The sequence below is a fragment of the Vulpes lagopus genome, chromosome 23 (genome assembly GCF_018345385.1).
Source record: "Vulpes lagopus strain Blue_001 chromosome 23, ASM1834538v1, whole genome shotgun sequence".
Taxonomy (NCBI): Eukaryota; Metazoa; Chordata; class Mammalia; order Carnivora; family Canidae; genus Vulpes; species Vulpes lagopus.
In genome coordinates this window covers 63,330,455-63,348,312 of record NC_054846.1, presented here as the reverse complement: position 1 = coordinate 63,348,312, position 17,858 = coordinate 63,330,455, and the positions used below count along the sequence as shown (strand labels likewise).

General features: G+C 55.7%; 1 protein-coding gene across 2 annotated transcripts; it reads left to right on the top strand.

Moving 5' to 3' along the window:
- Positions 1–7: 7 nt before the first annotated feature.
- On the top strand, positions 8–17,858 carry P3H1 (prolyl 3-hydroxylase 1). 2 transcript variants are annotated; one of them, XR_005985245.1, is made up of 15 exons: positions 8–575; positions 3,048–3,200; positions 5,131–5,320; positions 5,864–5,995; positions 6,834–6,973; positions 11,370–11,459; positions 11,790–11,842; positions 12,000–12,121; positions 13,658–13,785; positions 13,914–14,009; positions 14,378–14,528; positions 16,125–16,242; positions 16,573–16,648; positions 16,777–16,979; positions 17,382–17,519. XR_005985245.1 is itself a non-coding variant. In XM_041738488.1 (15 exons), exons 1-15 carry the CDS (start codon positions 93–95, stop codon positions 17,535–17,537), a joined length of 2,229 nt encoding a protein of 742 aa, XP_041594422.1. In that variant the 5' UTR covers positions 10–92; the 3' UTR covers positions 17,538–17,858. The 2 variants fall into 2 exon arrangements, 1 of the variants encoding a protein (XP_041594422.1); XM_041738488.1 differs by having other exon boundaries at positions 10–575; positions 16,839–16,979; positions 17,382–17,858.

Here is a 17,858-nt window from a genome sequence, read left to right as displayed (position 1 = left end):
GGCCCGGGGGCGGGCCCCGGGGCGGGGCTCCCGGGGGGGGACTGCGGCCTCGGTGGCTGCAGGCCGGCGGTCCCGTTAGGTCGGAGGAGGCAATGGCTGCGCGCGCTTCCAGGCTGCTGACCGCGCTGCTGGCCGTCGCCGCCGCCGCCGCCGCCGCCGCCGCCGCCTCCCGGGCCGAGGTGGAATCCGAGGCGGGATGGGACATGGCGCCGCCCGATCTGCTCTTCGCGGAGGGGACCGCGGCCTACGCGCGCGGGGACTGGGCGGGGGTGGTGCTGAGCATGGAGCGCGCGCTGCGCTCGCGGGCCGCCCTGCGCGCCCTCCGCCTGCGCTGCCGCACGCGCTGCGCCGCCGAGCTGCCCTGGGAGCCGGACCCCGCCCCGCCCCCCAGCCCGTCGCCGGCCTCGGGCGCCGCCGCCCTGCGCGACCTGCGCTTCTTCGGGGGCCTGCTGCACCGCGCCGCCTGCCTGCGCCGCTGCCTCGGGCCGCCGGCCGCCCACGCGCTCAGCGAGGAGCTGGAGCTGGAGTTCCGCAAGCGGAGCCCCTACAACTACCTGCAGGTCGCCTACTTCAAGGTGCGGCCCTGCCCGGGCCCGGGGGGGCGGGGCGGGGCGGGGCGGGGGGAGCCTTCCGCCGTGGGTGCAGATGACCCGGGCGAACCTGGCGGGGGAGGACGGGTGGTGCCCTGGGAAGTGTCCTCCGGGAGCGAGGGGAGCCTCCAGGCCGGGAGCCCCCTCGGACCCCCAGGGAGAACAGGGACCCCGCCGGCAGACCTGCTGCGCCGGGTTCGCGTAGGCCGACGGCAACCCCAGAGTCCGGCCTGGGGTGGAGGCGCGGACCGAGCAAAACTTGGCTTCGTGTTCCCCGGGAGGCCTCCTGGAGACAAGTAAAAGCGGTAGCTTGTGTCTCGCCCAGATTTCATTGTAAGTGTCCGATGAGAAGCTAGAACCTTTCTACAAGACCTGCCTTCCGGTTCGTTGTGGAGTGATGCTTTTCCTGCTGCTCTCTCTCAGGACGTGAGGTTGCCACGTCGCCAGTAGGGTTGTCTCGCCCCTCCCTGCAGCGGGACCCTCTGGCTGTTGTCAGGTTCTCAAAGAAAATGAGTATTTTTAGGAATTCCAGAGTGGCCTAAGTCCAAGTAGATACATGGATTGGGAGTGCCCCTGGCTTGCGTGATGGTGGTGGTGGTGGTGGTGGTGGTGGTGGTGGTGGTGGTGGTGGTGCTGCGCAGCATACACTTTCAGGCACTATTCTAGGTACTTTGTCTTTATTGATTTATTTCCCCAGATCCTGTCACTGTCTTGGCAGGTAAGTGCTACTATTAGCTCCATTTTATTAGAGGAAAAGGAAGAAGCAGGAGGAGCTGTGTTGCAAATCTGTTACATCCTTGGTTTAACAGACAGTCAGTTCCACCTAAAGAGAGACTTAGAGGACGTGGGGGCCGTGGACTCCCACGTCTCCACAAGCACTTTGCTTACACAGTTCTGTGCCAGGCCTCCTGGTTACTCAGAAAAGTCCTGTACTTGAAACAAAATAAGTGGGTCATGTCTTTGGTCATGTCACTTGACAGCACGTTCTCAAATTCTTTGACGTTTCCTGAATACCTGGAATACATTGCAGTTCTTATATGGGTCATTAAAATACTTGACTTTGTATTGTTTTGTTCTGTATCGCTTCCCTATAGAAAGAGCTGTTAAAAGAGTGTGTACGTAGGGCTATGAGAGCACCAAGGAGGGAGAATGTAGCTTTGTCTCAGAGAGACCAGGGAGTCTGAAAGAAGAGGTGACAATTGAAGTTGGTCCTAAATATCACTCTAGGAGAGAAAGGATGGCCATTCCAGATAGAGTGAGGGCAGGCTGGAGGGGGAGCTCTGCAGGCTTCCTGAGCCAGTGTCAAAATCAATCGGGTTTTAGTATGCTAATTGGTATGCTAATTATGGAATGTGGAATAAGCCTTGGGAGGAGAAAGTGGTGGTAGAGCTAGCCACTGGGAGAGGAGTTGGCTGTCCACGCGAGAAAAGGAAGTTAGGTGCCTGGGTGCTTGGGGAGTAAAGAGGGACTGGGGGCAGAGAGAGAAGATCTCTCTCTGGGAGATGCAGGAGCAATGCAGAAAGATAAAGGCAAGAGAATAAATCCATACATAGGAAGGGACAGAGTTGTGAGAATTTCTAATTGTACAGCTTACAAAACAGCTACAGAGATGAGGATTATTGACTTTGGGTCACCTAGCTATTTGAAGGTCAGAGCCAGGGCTGACTCCTCATTTAGCATGCATTTACTAGTACTGATGAAAAAAGGAAAAACATTAGATCATCAGTGATTTATTTTGGCTTCTACGTAAGAACCTGTGTAGCACCGATATCCTAGAGTCCTCTGCTATGGGCTTTCTTGCGGCCTGTGGCACATTTTTTTCTCCTCAGATTTCAGCATAACCACTTGTTTTAACCTCATGAGCCCTGAGCTTTGGGTCAGAAGATGCCATAACCAGATTTTGTAAAAGACCTTAGGATTTTTTCCATCACCCATCTTTTCGTTGAATGTGTCAAAAACCCTAGATTACACTTTATGCAAGAAAAAAGTATCTTCTAGGGAAATCCTCAGGCACAGTGTAATCATTAACTGCTCTTTCTCCCGTACAACTAAATTCTTGAAGCCTTAGAGTTTTTTTCAGCTCAGTTGCTGCTTCTGAATCTTGAGACTATATTATCTGAACAGTCATTCTTCCATAGCAGTCCTTCTACAGTATCGCCTTTGTTTAAAAATAGAATGTTTACACTGTCGAAGGCTTGCCTCCTAGGATTTGGGGACCGGCTCAGCCTGATTTGGGAAATGGCTGACATTCTGCCCAAAGTGCCATGTGCCTCTAAGTTTTGGTATGTAATTAATTCCTGCAATGGATGTGTTTTCTGGGGCTGGCAAGGTCTGGAGCATACTGTTGAGTGGAAGGCTCAGGAAGGCTGGGATTTCCTGTTTACTGTGGACTGAGCATTTGGACACAAACCTTCAGGGTTTGGAGATGAGGATTATGTCTTTGTACCTTATTCTTAGATCAACAAGTTGGAGAAAGCCGTAGCAGCAGCGCACACCTTCTTCGTGGGCAATCCTGAACACATGGAGATGCGGCAAAACCTAGACTATTACCAAACCATGTCTGGAGTGAAGGAGGCTGACTTCAAGGATCTAGAGGCCAAGCCTCATATGGTGAAAAAAACTTTGTCGTTCCCCCCCCCCCAACTCTCTTTTTATTAAAGTGATATTTACTAGGCTTGTTTTCTGATTACAGAAGTAGTAGATGTTCATTGTAAAACACTATAGAAAAATGCAGAGAAGTATAAAAGAGAAAATAATCATCTATAATACTATCACGTTAAGAAAACCGTTAAGTTCGTATTTTAGCCTTTTTTTTAATATATATTTTTAAAACTTATTTGTTAATGAGAGACCCAGAGAGAGGCAGAGACATAGGCAGAGAGAGAAGCAGGCTCCATGCAGGGAGCCCGACGTGGGACTCGATCCCAGAACCACGGGATCATGCTCTGGGCTGAAGGCAGACACTCAACCACTGAGCCACCCATGCGTCTCTATTTTGGCCTGTTTTTAAAAGTCTTCTGTATCTTAATTTCCCACCCCTAATTTGGTGTCGTATATGTACTTTTCATCATCCTTTTTGAACTAACACCATATCACGAGCCTTCTCTCATGGCTTCAGATTCTTCAAAAATACCATTTTTAATGGCTGTGGGATAGTCCATTTTATGCATAATTGTATTGATTTACTGTGTAGGTTTTTTCCCTCACTACAGTAAGTGGTACAGTGTGTTCCTCGATGTTTTTATTCTGTTCGTTTATTTTATTATTTTTTAAGATTTTATTTATTTGTTCATGATAGACACAGAGAGAGAGAGGCAGAGACACAGGCAGGGGGAGAAGCAGGTTCCTCGCAGGGAGCCTGATACAGGATTCAATGCCCAGACCCTGGGATCACACCCTGGGCCGAAGGCAGACACTCAACTGCTGAGCCACCCAGGCAGGCCACTTAATTCTGTTCATTTAGCAGAAGTCAGTGTTCCATGAGAGATACTATTTGTGATATAGCATTTTATAAAGAGCTTATATTCTCTTAAGTTTTAATAGTTTAGAAATAGAAATATTAGAAACAATATCAGAATTACTTTATTTTTTTTTAAAGATTTTGTTTATTTTTTTTGACAGAGAAAGAGTGAAGACAGCACAAACAGGTGGAGCAGCAGAGGCAGGCTCCCCACTGAGCAAGAAACCAAATCCCAGGACCCTGGGATCATGACCTGAGCCGAAGGCAGACGCTTAACTGACTGAGCCACCCAGACACCCCTGAAAATGACTCCCTTAAAAGTAAATTGTGGGGGCGCCTGGGTGGCTTAGTCTGATAAGCATCTGCCTTCGTCTCAGGTCGTGATCCTGGGGTCCTAGGATCCAGCTGGTATCCAGCTCCCTGCTCAGCAGAGAACCTGCTTCTCCCTTTCACTCTGCCTGCTGCTCCCACTCCCCTGCTGGTGCTCATTCTCTTCGTGTCAAATAAATAAAATATTTTTAAAATAAAAAAATAAAAGCGAATTGTATGAGGGCACCTGGATGGCTCAGTTGGTGAAGTGCCAGACTCCGATCTCAGCTCAGGTCTTGATCTCAGGGTTGTGAGTTCAGGCTGCTTTGGGGCTCTATGCTGGGTGTGAAGTCTAGGTTAAAAAAAAAAAAAGTAGATTGTGTATGTCTAGTACATCATACAATCGCACAGTTTCTTTTAGTGATTCTGTGACAAACGGAAGTGGTTACCATTCCTGAGAATGGAGGCTGTGTCCCACAGAGAGCAAAACCCATTCTTTAATTTCGAGCACTACCATCCCTATAGAAAGTGTGAGAGAATTAGGATGAACTGCCATGTATCTTTTATCTAGATTGAGCTAAATGCTTTTGAGTTTCCAGAGAAAACTGTGAAGACTGTTTGCAGAAGGCCTTCACTAGGTAGCAGCCACACTTTTCCATCGCTGACCTGAAGCAGGCCGTGAGGGTGCAGGTGCACGTGGCAGGGGTGCCCGCACCCCAGGGCCCAGGGCTGTGTTTGGGCCCCCAGCTGAGTCCCCCTTCCTCCCAGTAGCACGAGTTCCGGCTGGGAGTGCGGCTCTACTCGGAGGAGCAGCCACATGAAGCGGTGGCCCACCTGGAGGCGGCGCTGCAAGAGTACCTGGTGGCCGACGCCGAGTGCCGCGCCCTGTGCGAAGGGCCCTACGACTATGATGGCTATAACTACCTGGAGTACAACGCCGACCTCTTCCAGGCCATCGCAGGTTTGAGGCCCCGCCCTGCCCTGCCCTGCCCTGCCTGCCATCCCCTGCCCTCCCTCCCCTGCCCTGCTCTGTCCTGCCCTCCCCTGCCCTCCCTTCCCCTGCCTCCAGTCCCCTGCCTTCCCTCCCCTGTCCTGCCCTCCCCTGCCCTTCCCTGCCTCCCCTGACCTCCCTTCCCCTTCCCTCCCCGGCCTCCCCTCCCCTGCGCTGCCCTCCCCTGCTGTCCCCTGCCCTCCCCTGCCCTGCCCTGCTCTGTCCTGCCCTGCCCCCCTCCCCCGCCCTCCCCTGCCCTCTCCTGCCCTGCCCTCCCCTCCCCTCCCCTGCCTCCCCTGCCCTACCCTCCCCTACCCTCCCCTACCGGCGTGGTCTCCCAGGACCCTGTGCAGACAAGACCCGCTGGGTGTCTTCAGCCTCAAGCCGAAATTTGATTTTGTAGATCTGGGAATCGGACTGAGAATTCCTTCCACTTGAATTTCCTCCTCTTCACCAGAATTCAAATCCTGAAGCTCCACCTGATGGTCATTCCCCGTCTTTGGTTCCTTTCAGATCATTACATCCAGGTCCTCAGCTGTAAGCAGAACTGCGTCACGGAGCTTGCGTCCCACCCAAGTCGAGAGAAGCCCTTTGAAGACTTCCTCCCATCACATTATAACTACCTGCAGTTTGCCTACTATAACAGTAAGGCCGCCTTTCTTCCTTCTCTGCTGCTTTTCAGGAGGAAGCCATGAGCAGGATAGGCAGGGATGACGGCCACTGAGCACATCAACATGTGTGGCTTCTCACTGTGACTTGTGACCCTAGTGACAGCCACTGGCCCTAGAAGGCGATGCCAGCAGCCCAAAAAGCTGGTGGGGGGAGACCTAGGATCTCTCATCCGTTCTGTAACATTTATGATCTGATTCTGCATCAGAGTTCAGTCAGAGCAAAGGCAAGGGTGTGCTACCGTTGAAACCAGTTCCCGGGACCCTTTCCGGCCCTTCTCCCCAGGTTAGCACTGGTGCTCTGGGCAGGGGGCTGCCCGTATCCAAGAACCAAGAGTCAGCAGGTCCCCACTGAGTTCCTGCTGTGTGCTAAGCATCACCGCATAGTCAGGAGTGTGGGGTGTTTATCGTTGAGTTGAGACCACACGTGTGAGCAAAGAGGCCATCTGCTATTGTACCGTCTCCACCTTCTGAAAATCAGTAGGAAGAAGGAGGTAGGAGGATGGGGCTGTCCTGGAACCCGTCTCATAGGAGGCCAGCGTTTCATTGACCGGTGAAATTCTAAAGATATGGGAGTTCAGTAGCAGGCAGGCCTGCGGACGCTGAGCCCCTTATCAGTTCTGCACTCTGTGTTTGTGTAACCTCTGCTCTTCTCATCCTTCGAGAACTTGTCGCTCAGATCGAGCAGCTGTGGTAGGTAGCAGGGCCACCTTGTGCCATCACTGCCTGGGGCTGTGCTGAGACACCTGACCGGTGGTTCCCGGGGCCCAGAATTGGACCCTCGCCTCTCAGCCATTGCTTTTTCTGCTTTGCAGTTGGGAATTACACACAGGCTATCGAATGTGCCAAGACCTATCTCCTCTTCTTCCCCAACGATGAGGTGATGAACCAGAATCTGGCCTACTATACGGCCATGGTTGGAGAAGAACCAGCCAGATCCATCGGCCCCCGTGAGGTGAGAGATTTGCATTCATTCGGGCAGCTGCCAGCAGAGCCCAGATCGGAGGGCAGAAGAGCAGGGGGCGGGGGGCAGTCTGGCACTGCTTGGGCCGGGGCAGGGGGCCCTGGGCTGGGTGCAAGTGCACCGATGCACCTGTCACTCAAGAACCAGGGAGCAGGGACGCCTGGGTGGCTCAGTGGTTAAGCATCTGCATTTCAGCTCAGGGAGTGATCCCAGGGTCCTGGGATCGAGTCCCCCATCGGGCTCCCTATGGGGAGCCTGCTTCTCCCTCTGCCTATGTCTCTGCCTCTCTCTGTGTCTCTCATGGATAAATAAATAAAATCTTGGGGAAAAGATTAGAGAAAAGCAGAACTGCAATGCAGGCACCCCTTTCCCCTTTCTTGGCACTTCTGCTTTGAGATTTGATATCATTTGGCCCAGATCTATCACTTTTAACTTCGCGAAATTCTTTTTTTCACTCTCCTGTGTTCTGGCCTCCGTTTCCTCCTTGTCCCTTCTTCTTGCCCCTCTCCCCGCTCTTCCTCGGCATCGTTCCCAGCTCACTCCCCCGGAGACACAATGGCCAGACGCACTGGCATGTTAACACTGGTTATTTCTGGGTAGTGGGATATGGGTGGTTTTTCTTATGTTGCCTACTTATATTTTCTGAATTCCCTTCAGTGGAATCACAGATTACTTTTTGTAATTAAAAAACATGTAAAGTTCTCTGTATTTAACTTTGTGAAATGTGATACTACCTGAACCTCGATCTTTGTATGTACGCCTTACACAGACCCTGGACCCTCTCTTTCTTGAGCCCAGAACGGTGAGTCAGATTTGGAGTCACTGGTCTGGGCTCAAGCCCTGGCTCCTGTGTGATCTTGCGCGTGTCGCGTGGGATCTCGGGCACACAACCCTGCCTCTCTGAGTCTCGGCTTCTCCCTCTGTGGAGTGGGATTATGGTTCTGACTCTTTAACACAAGATGAGCATGAGGGGCAGATGGCCTACCGAGGAGAATTGTACTTTGTATACCAACAGGTGTGGCACGAGTGTGTCCTACGAGTTGTGTGGATAGGCAGCATCGGGGGGGCCTTGCCGATGGCACACAAGTACCAGGGGCTGGTTTCCTCACTTCTAACCTCAGCCACCTCCTGAAACGGGGTGGCCGGTCACCGCAGCAGTGATCCCTGATTTCAGAGCAGTGAGAGGAAGGCGAGCCTCAGTCACCCATGCCCTGGCTGCTCTCAAACCCCACCTACCTTCTATGTAAGAATATAACTTTGAACTCGTTTTTCATTTTGTCGGAGGAAAAAAATAGTGAATAGTTATGATTACACTAGAGGCAACTCATTTGTTTATGCAACAAATATATGAGACAAATGTAAGGGTGCAAAAGCAGCCTACACCCAGGCTGCTGATGGGACCGTAAACTGGACCGATCATTTAACCAGCAATTGTGCCACCGGAGATTTGCCGCACGGCGGTGTTGCACAAGCATGCAAAGGTAAGCGTGCATGGGTACGCATCGGAACATTGCTGCTAAAAGCAACCAACCAAACCAAGCTAAATGCCATCTGCTTGGGAACTGGCTGTGATTGGTGGTACATCCATTCAGCTGTATATGAGACGACTGTTCCATTGCGTGAGTAGGTTACTCTGCACCACTGTGAAGCTGTCTCCATGATACTGTTTTAGGTAAAGAAAAAAACCACCTAGAACTAGAATTAAATTCTATCCTATTTATGTTTTTTTTTTTTTAAGATTTTTTTTATTTGAGAGAGAGAAAGCATGAGCGGGAGGGAGGGGCAGGCTCCCCGCTGAGCAGGGAACCCGATGCAGGGCTCGATCCCAGGACCCTGGGATCATGACCTGAACTGAAGGCAGATGCTTAACTGACTGAGCCACCCAAGCACCCCTATGTTTTTTAAAATACATATATATTTTTTAAGTTGTAAACTTTTTGGACAGATTGGTAAGAAACTGCTCCTCAGCTTACCCCTGAGGCGTGGGCCGACAGGCCAGGGGTAGGGAGGGAGACCTGTTTCTCTTCGTGCCTGTCAGTACTCTGGACCTCTTTTAGATATACATGTATTACCTTCGTGTCTTTTGGAATGCCGTCTAAAGCACACCTTAGGGCACTGACGACACAGAACGGTATATAATCTAAAACTTATAGAATACTGTAGTACATCTAAGAGTGGACAGGTGTGCAAGCTGTAGAAGTAAGCGACTGCCTGGCAAGTCGTGGAACGCTTTGCAACAGGAAGTGCTGTTGGCATTTGGCTTTAAAAGCCTTCGGTAGGTGAATGAGGCAAGGAAGGGCCTTTCAGATGGAGGACAGCATGTGCAAACAATCTGGACAGTTGTCCCATGTACATGGAAGATGACACAGATGATGAGGCCTGGGAGGGTCAGGTTTTGAAGAGTCCTGAGCGCCCTGCGAGCACCTTGGCCTCTGTCCCAAAAGGCAGACAGAAGGCGGCGCTTGAAGGGTTTTAAGCAGTAAGTAGCCCAACCAGGTGTAATGGTGCAAGGCTTAGAATGGGAAGAGCTCGAAGCAGGAGACCAGTGCAGAGGGGAGCTGCTGGGTGGAGGAGGAGAACTTGCTGGTGGAGTGGGGGGGGGGGGGGCGGGGGGTGGTCACGCCTCCCTCTGTGTTTAATTAGACACAAGTCTCCAGCTGGGGAGACGCGAGCCTGGTGCTGCCCACCTAGCTCGGGAGCACACAGGTGGAGCAGGGTGCTTTCCTCACCCTGCCTGTGCTCCAGCCCCAGGTGGCTATGTCCCCTGGCAGAGGGAAGTGGAGGATGAGTCGGTAGCCGACTTCCCCTTGTGGTTGTTGGGGGCTTACCGCTGAGCACAGCGAGCGACCCTTCAACTGTGTGGGGTCTGCAGAGTCTTCCCATAGCTTTTATTTCATTCGATTCTCCTAACACCCTGCTGAGGTGGGGCTGCAACCTGCCCTGAGGGAGAAAACCCAGGTTCTTCTTCCCAGCCCTGGAACCCTGCGTCTCTAGTAGAAACAATCCTGTGTAGACCAGTCACCTTGTAGTTGTCTCGTTGTCCTCTTTGACCACTAGATGGTGACAGTCTGCATCTGAGCTGGTACTTCCTCATGTCTCTTTGTCTCCATGAGTTTAGACACCACCCCCGCCCCGCCCCCTTTATGATCCTATTAGTGAGTGTGGGGCAGAGAGGGAAAATAAACCACCAGAACTCTCCTTCAGGGAAGAAAGCAGCTGGCACCTGTTGAGCCCTGACCCAGGCCACGAGCTGCGCTATGCGGTTCACCCCCTCATCTCTCTTGATCCCCACTGCGGCCGTGGCAGGGGGCGCTGTTCTCCCACTTGAGAGAAGAGAACCTTTGGGCTCCTGGAGGCGGGCTGGCTTGCGCGGCGGGCTGGCTTGCGCAGCGGCCTGTGGCTCACAGGGGCCACCGGCCCGGTGCTGGCACAGTTCCCAGCCCGAGCTCATCCTCCGTGAATCAGTGAGGCCGTAGGCGTTTATTCCTCGCAGCCCCAGGGCTGTGGGAAGGGGTTTAACGAGAAAAGGCGCCTAGCGTGGTGTCTAGCACTTGGTGAATCACTTAAACACCTCAGGAGGAAATCTCCTTCTCCCTGTTGGGTAAATATGCTAGGTGATGTAGGACTCACTTTCCTTACTGCTTTCAACCTTTATTTCAACTGACAATGTCTTCTTTTTCTTTTCTCTCCTCCTCCTGCTGCTTGGAGACTAGCAGGGCACCTAGGGAGAGATGTGACCCCAGCAGGTACTTAGTGTCCCGGCCCTAGGGACCGGGGAAAGGGCCAGGTGGCCTGCCCCAGCTCCCCAGGAGGGACCATCCAGGCTCTTTGGGGTCTCAGGGGAGGTGGGGTGCGGGGGGCCTAACAAGAAAGCACGTGGGCTTTGGGATTGGGAAGACCTGGGGTGGAGTGTCGGTCCCTGCTCCCTTTCTGATAGTGTCACCTTAAACACGTCGCATACCCCCTCTGCACCTCGATGTCCTCATCTGTACAACGAGGAGCACAGTGTCAACTTCAGCGGTGGTTGGAAACACCTGGGTCACCCAACACCTGGGTCTCCTGCCTCCCCGTTGAACGCCTGCGGAAGTCAGGAGGGAACTCTCCTCTTTTGAGGAATATTTCCACATCTCCTGAGAACCATCAGCTTTCCTGTCTTGGAGATTAATGGGGGAGGCGTGGGGCATGGGGGTGCGGTACCACCCTCCGGGGTATTGTGTTGGTGTCAGGCCAGAGCCACCCTTGGGCACGGGGGTGAGCCTTCTGTCCCAGACTGGACAGCAGATGCAGTAGTGGCGGGGACAACAGTGTAGAGCATGGGGTTGTGGTCCCCCCACCCCCCGAGTTCACAGGGCTAAATTCCAGGGCATTCCTTATGCTGTTTCCCCAGAGCGCCCAGGAGTACCGACAGCGCAGCCTGCTGGAGAAAGAGCTGCTCTTCTTCGCCTACGATGTTTTCGGAATTCCCTTTGTGGATCCGGTGAGCCTGGGTGCAGGAGGAGGGTTCTGGGGTGCAGGAGAAGGGCCAGTTAGCTGCATGACTCTGGAGGAGAAAAGTTGTTAGGGGTTGAGCCAGACATGGGATCTGTGAAACCCGCAGATGAGAGACAGAGGAAGACAAAGGGGGATTCTGGGCAGCCAGAGGTGACTCCGGGGTTCTGAGCTCTGTCTTTACCTCCTGCAAGGAGGCAGCTGATAAGGCAGTTAAAGAATCCCTCTAGCTGCTCCCCAGGCCCTAGTCTATGCAGGAGACCTGGAAGATGAAGGAGGGCATCCTGCAGCATTCAGTGTTCTCCCCATCTGCTTTTAGGATTCATGGACTCCAGAAGAGGTGATTCCCAAAAGATTGCAAGAGAAACAAAAGTGAGGACCCTGAAGAAACTGCATGGCTGGAGCGGCCTGATGATGCACTTGAGGCTTCCTGAGCCCAGGCAGATGTTCACTCCGGGAAGGGCTGGGAAGCTGGGGTGGGAGCCAGGGTGGCCCCGGAATACAGGCCTCAGAGCGGCTGTGCTCACAGGTCCGAACGGGAAACAGCCGTCCGCATCTCCCAGGAGATCGGAAACCTTATGAAGGAGATTGAGACGCTGGTGGAGGAGAAGACCAAGGAGTCGCTGGATGTGAGCCGGCTGACACGGGAAGGTGAGGGGCCAGAGCCCCGGCATGCGTGGCTGTCGTGGAGGCAGCGAGGCTGGCATGCTGCACCCTGGCTGGCCCGTCCCCAGCCCCAGGGCCAGGCTTAGCCTCGCCTGGCACCCTTCCTCACTCACCAGGACGTGCACCCAGAGGAGGCACAGGCTTGGCCTTTGCTTAAGAAGTAGGACTCCGGTGCCACAGCAGCACTAGTTGAGCCCAGTGCAGTCGGCGTGGCTTGCACAAAACTCATCCTGACTCCGCTCCCAGCATGCATCCTGCTGCCGAACCTCCGGATCTGAGGTCTCTTCCCCTTGCCCACCTCCTCCAAGCTGCTCTGAGACTGCTTTTCCTCGCCTCTCTCCCCAAGCCTCTCCTCTCCCCTGTGGCCCCGTGCCCCGCCTCTGCCCCCGCTGGCCCCCGCTGTCTACACTCCTGTCCATCCTTGCTCTGGGCTTGACCCCTGTTGTGGCTAGGCCGGCCTTCCAAACACTGAGACCCTGCCCCTTTAACCACGGGGTGTGCTCTTCCCCTGCTTATACCTTCTGTTCACCTGCCCCGGGCTGCTCCTGTTCTTCGGGCCTGTCTGCACTCATGCCTGTCCTGTCTCTCCTCCCAATACCCACCCATCATCATCTCCCAGTCCTGGGGATCCCCTCCCTCTTTCCTTTGAATTTCCACGGCACCAGCTATCTTGGTGCTTGCACAAGGTCTGCCTTGTTTGCATCGTTGTTGGGAGAGCAGGTGTGAGACCCTCGCCTCTCTAGCGAGCGGCCTGGCACCATTGCGGCCTCTGCCAATAGCTGGTGTTGACCTGAGTCTCCACTAGGTCCCCAGCAGCGGGGGACATGGCGAGAGATAGAAGACAAGGCTGTCCTGGGCTCTGCTGTTGCTTAAGTGAACAGTGGCTAATTTCACAAGATTAGGACACAAAAAGAATTTGTCCTGCATTCCTTGGTTTTCAGGCAGCTTTCACTCTGTTGTTTCTCTTGGTTCTTCTGCCTGGGAGATGGGTGCACAGACTGAGGTCCTCGTTTTAAATAAATGCTGCCGGTGGCTGGTGCAATGGCAGCTGAGATTCTGAGCCTTTCCTCTGTGCCAGGCATCGTGCTAAGCTTTTAACTCGCCTTCCTGTTCTTCACATCAAACAAGCACCAATCTCAGGACGTAGATGCTGTTTTACAGACCAGGAAATGAAAGCTCAGGGAGGTTAAGGAACTTGCTGAGGTCCCACAGCTAATATGTGGAGGATTCAGGAGTCAAACCCACCTTTTGGTGGTTCTGGAGCTCATGGCTTAACAGTGTGTCTGTGGTATATCCTCCAACAATTGGCGAGGGCCCAAGAGCCAACAGCTATTGGGGAAGGGGTGAGGACAAGGGCTTGGCTCTCCTGTCTTATCAGCCCCACATGGGCCCTTTGGAAGTGACTAAATAGGAGGCTTCTCTGGGGACCCGGAAACAACTGGAATTTCCATTCCCATCCAACGGAGAAGGTCTGGACAGAAGTGCCACCGGCTTCAGCCCAGTCTTGTCATTGCTTTACAGGTGGCCCACTGCTTTACGAAGGCATCAACCTCACCATGAACTCCAGAGTGCTGAACGGTTCCCAGAGGGTGGTGATGGACGGCATGATCTCCCCTGAGGAGTGCCGAGAGCTGCAGAGACTGACCAACGTAAGGGAAAGCCAGACCGGCACCTGCTCACCCAGGGCACCTGCTTCCCAGGGCACCTGCTCGCCCAGGGCCTCCCCGCGGACCCTCCGCTGCCCTGGCTGAGCCCACCTGTGTTCTGGGCCTTGCAGGCAGCAGCAACCTCGGGGGACGGCTACCGGGGGCAGACCTCCCCACACACCCCCAGTGAGAAGTTCTATGGTGTCACGGTCTTCAAAGCCCTCAAGGTAGAGTCTGGACTCAGCGTCCTCGGGCGTGGGGAACGGGGGAAGCTCAGGCCTGGGGGACGTGAGGACACCTGCCTGTCATGTCCAACTGCCACAGAGGGCGGATGTGTAGAGGGAGTGGATTTGGGAGGCCTGGCTAGTGACCCAGGCATGACCCAGGCGTGACCCGCAAGACGGGACCAGTGCCCTGCGTGGGGCCGCGTGGGGAGGGTGCTTCCTGAAGCGGGGGCTGCGGCACCGTTCGCAGGGACGGGGGGGAAGGCAGGCTGGGGGTAACTGGGGGGCCTGGGAGCCGACGGCGGCCTGGCGCCTCAGTGGGTCCTTGGGCGCACAGCCGGGCGTTCAGGGCCGCTGTGGTCTCCCGGCAGCTGGGACAGGAAGGCAGGGTTCCGCTGCATAGCGCGCACCTGTACTACAACGTCACCGAGAAGGTGCGGCGCGTCATGGAGTCCTACTTCCGCCTGGACACGCCCCTCTACTTCTCCTACTCCCACCTGGTGTGCCGCACCGCCATCGAAGGTGAGCCTCCTGCACCCCTGCCACGGCCGCTGGGCACACGCGGTGTCCGGGGGCGCTGGTGCCGACTGCCTGGAAGGGGATGGGGCAGAGCCCTTTGCGTCGAAACCAGCACAAAAGGTGGCGACCCCATGTGATCAGTGCAGCGGAAGGTGTCGCCAGTCTACCAGGGAGTCCGGGGGATTTCCCGGAGGAGGTGATGGCGGTTGTGCAGGATGAACAGGACGGGTAGTGAGACAGTGTCAGGCTGAGAGAACAGCCCTTGCAAAAAAGTGCAGGCGTTGGGCAGCCTGGTCATGGAGACTGAGAAAGTGGCCATTTCTGGGGGGTGCGGTTGGCGTGGCGGCTGTGGGACAAGGCTCGGGAAGGCTTCCAGAAGCCCGATTGTGGAGAGCCGCCTTCAGGAGTCTGTCATCCTGAAGGCCGTGGGTCCTCAGTGATGCTGTGGGGCATACAGGCCTGTAGGTCAGTTAGGAGCTATGTTGCAAGTTCTCTGTCGTTAAACACCAAATCCGTGGGAGATCGAGTTCTACAAGCCAGAGCAGATTCCAGGTCGTTCCCCGTCCACTTTCTTTCTCTTGCATTCCCGTTTGCGGTCCTGAGGAACAATGAGGTATGGCCAGTGCCCCAAGGTCACGCGTGGCCCAAGCCAGATGTGTCATGCCATCGCCTGCAGAGGCCCCTGGCACTCCTGTGCCACTGGGTGGTAGGGAGTAGAGGCTTTTCCTCTCCCCCAGGTTTGCAGTCCTATCAGATCTGGACACACCCACAGGACTGTGTCAGATACACAACCGTATGCATCACGGCATCTCAAAGCAGAGGACAGGCAGGGGGGAGCCAGGAAGGGTCATCAGACACAAGGGACTTGGTGAGAACTTTTTGTTTTACAAGGCTCATTTTGCTGCTTTGTGGTGAGAGATTTGGAGAGCGCGGATCAGAGCAGAGGGCAGGAAGCTGGTCAGCAGGGACCCGAGTGGGCAAGGATGAGGCCCTGACCTGGCCAGTGGCGGTGGGAGCAGAGAGGAGAGAGCCTGTAGGGGGGTATAGGAGGTGGAGGGACGGGGCCTGGCGACTGGGCAGCCGGGGACCTGATGGAGCCACCAGCCTGCTCAGGGAGTGCCTGGGGTTTGCGCTGGGGGCCGTGGTTCCTGTCGTAAATGTGTTTGCCTGGCACTTGCAGTTCGCACTGTCTGTCCCCTCCCATGGCCTTCCTCCTGCATGGCTTCTCCCCCGCGGGGCCCTGCTGAAGCCAGCTGCTTACCTTTGCTTCTGTCTGCTGCCCTCTGTGCCATCCTCACCTGGCCTCACTGTACCCCACATTCTGCCACCTCCCGACTCCTCGCTTTCACCTCCCTGGGGATCCCTGTTCTGGAAATTCTAGCCGGAAAAGCGGGGTCACGCTGCTCAGACCAGAACCTGCCCTTCCTTAGAGCCTCACGGCCCTGCTCGCTGCACCCGCTTGCCAGAGACCCTCTAGTTCACTGGCCATCCCCATAGACCCAGACGCATTTTAAGAGCCCCCCCCCCCCCCGTGCCAATAGGACAGCTGCAGGGTTTCCTGGGGTGCCCCCACACTAACGTGCATTACCTTGACCCCAGAGGCACAGGCTGAGAGGAAGGACAGTAGCCACCCAGTCCACGTGGACAACTGCATCCTGAATGCTGAGGCCCTGGTGTGCATCAAGGAGCCCCCCGCCTACACCTTCCGGGACTACAGGTGCCAGCTGGCCCTCTGAGGCCCCCGGGACCCTGCGCCTTGCCCCGTCCCCTATACACATGCACACAGGCGTGGGACCAGCTGTCCCCAGAATCCAGTTCCTTATCCCCACACCCTCTGGCCTCACAGTCGGGCAGAAAGGGAGTCGTTGCCGTGTGGTGTGATGAGGAGGAGGACATGGCCCCTCTGGAGGGAGGGTGGAGGGGTGGGAGGTTCCCCCGCAGCTGCTGGCTGAGAGCACCTGGAGGTGCAAGCACGGAGCTGTGGGCTGGCGTGGGCGCGGGACGACGAGGAGGAGGCCCACAGTGAGACGCTGTCTGTTGTCCCCAGTGCCATTCTCTATCTAAACGGGGACTTCGATGGAGGAACGTTCTATTTCACTGAACTAGACGCCAAGACCGTGACGGTGAGTGTGCCCTCGTGCCTGTCTCTGGGAGACGGGAACCCTCACAGCGCAGTGGCCCCCCTCCTCGAACCCCGGGGGGCTTTGAGACGTGTCGCTCAAGCCTCTGACCGGCCACCTTTTCTCCCCAGACCCTAATGACCCCGTGTGACGGTCTGTGTGCTGTGTACCCCCCACGTTGTGTCTCCTCCAGGCAGAAGTGCAGCCCCAGTGTGGCAGGGCCGTGGGGTTCTCTTCAGGCACTGAAAACCCACACGGAGTGAAGGCTGTCACCAGAGGGCAGCGCTGTGCCATCGCCCTGTGGTTCACTTTGGACGCGCGGCACAGTGAGCGGGTGAGAGCCCTTGGTGGCGCTGTGACCTGCTCTGGGAGGGGCCCCCCTCCGCTGCTACCTTCCCCAGTCTCATTGCCTGGTAGCGGCCTGGACGTAAAGGAACACCAGGCCCGGATCCACAGGGACTCCTCCCCCAGCATGCTGTCCCCGTGGTCACATGGCCTTGTCCGCCCTGGCCCTTCCTCGTTACTTGTAAACGGGGCTCCAGGCTGGGGTGCCAAGACGAGGAATGGTCCTGGTGCTCGGTTGCCTGGTTGGGCAGCACGTCAGCTGTCTGCCCAGAGATAAGACCTGCCGGGGAGCAGATGGGCTCGGGGGCTGTGGGGGAAGAACCTCTCATTCTCCAGGAGGTGGCACCTGGTCCAGAGGCTTCTCTGAATAGGCAGGGATGTGTCCTTGCAGGACCGGGTGCAGGCCGATGACCTGGTGAGGATGCTCTTCAGCCCCGAAGAGGTGGACCTCTCCCAGGAGCAGCCCCAGGACACCCAGGAGGGGCCCCCCCAGCCTGTCGGGGAGTCGCTCCCTGGCAGTGAGGTGGGGCGCAAGGATGAGCTCTGACAGTGCCCAGCTCAGGATGGGTGAGCAGACCCACCTCGGGAACTGTGTCCCACCCTGGCCAGCCCCCGCGGGGCTGCGGAGCAGGAAAACCAATGTCTGCCGCCCAACCAACGGGAGAGACCCTGGTGGCGGCCGTCCGCACGGTGCTGCTGCTCTCAGAGTGGACATGGCAGGATGGCCCTCCCTCCCCGGGCCTGGCTGAGGGCTTGGCACGCAGGCCCAGAGACACCGTGGGGGGCTGCGCGGGCAGCCGTGCCACAGCAACACGGTATTTAAGTGTCGGTGTAGACGACCAAAGAATAAATGATTTGTGGTTTTTTA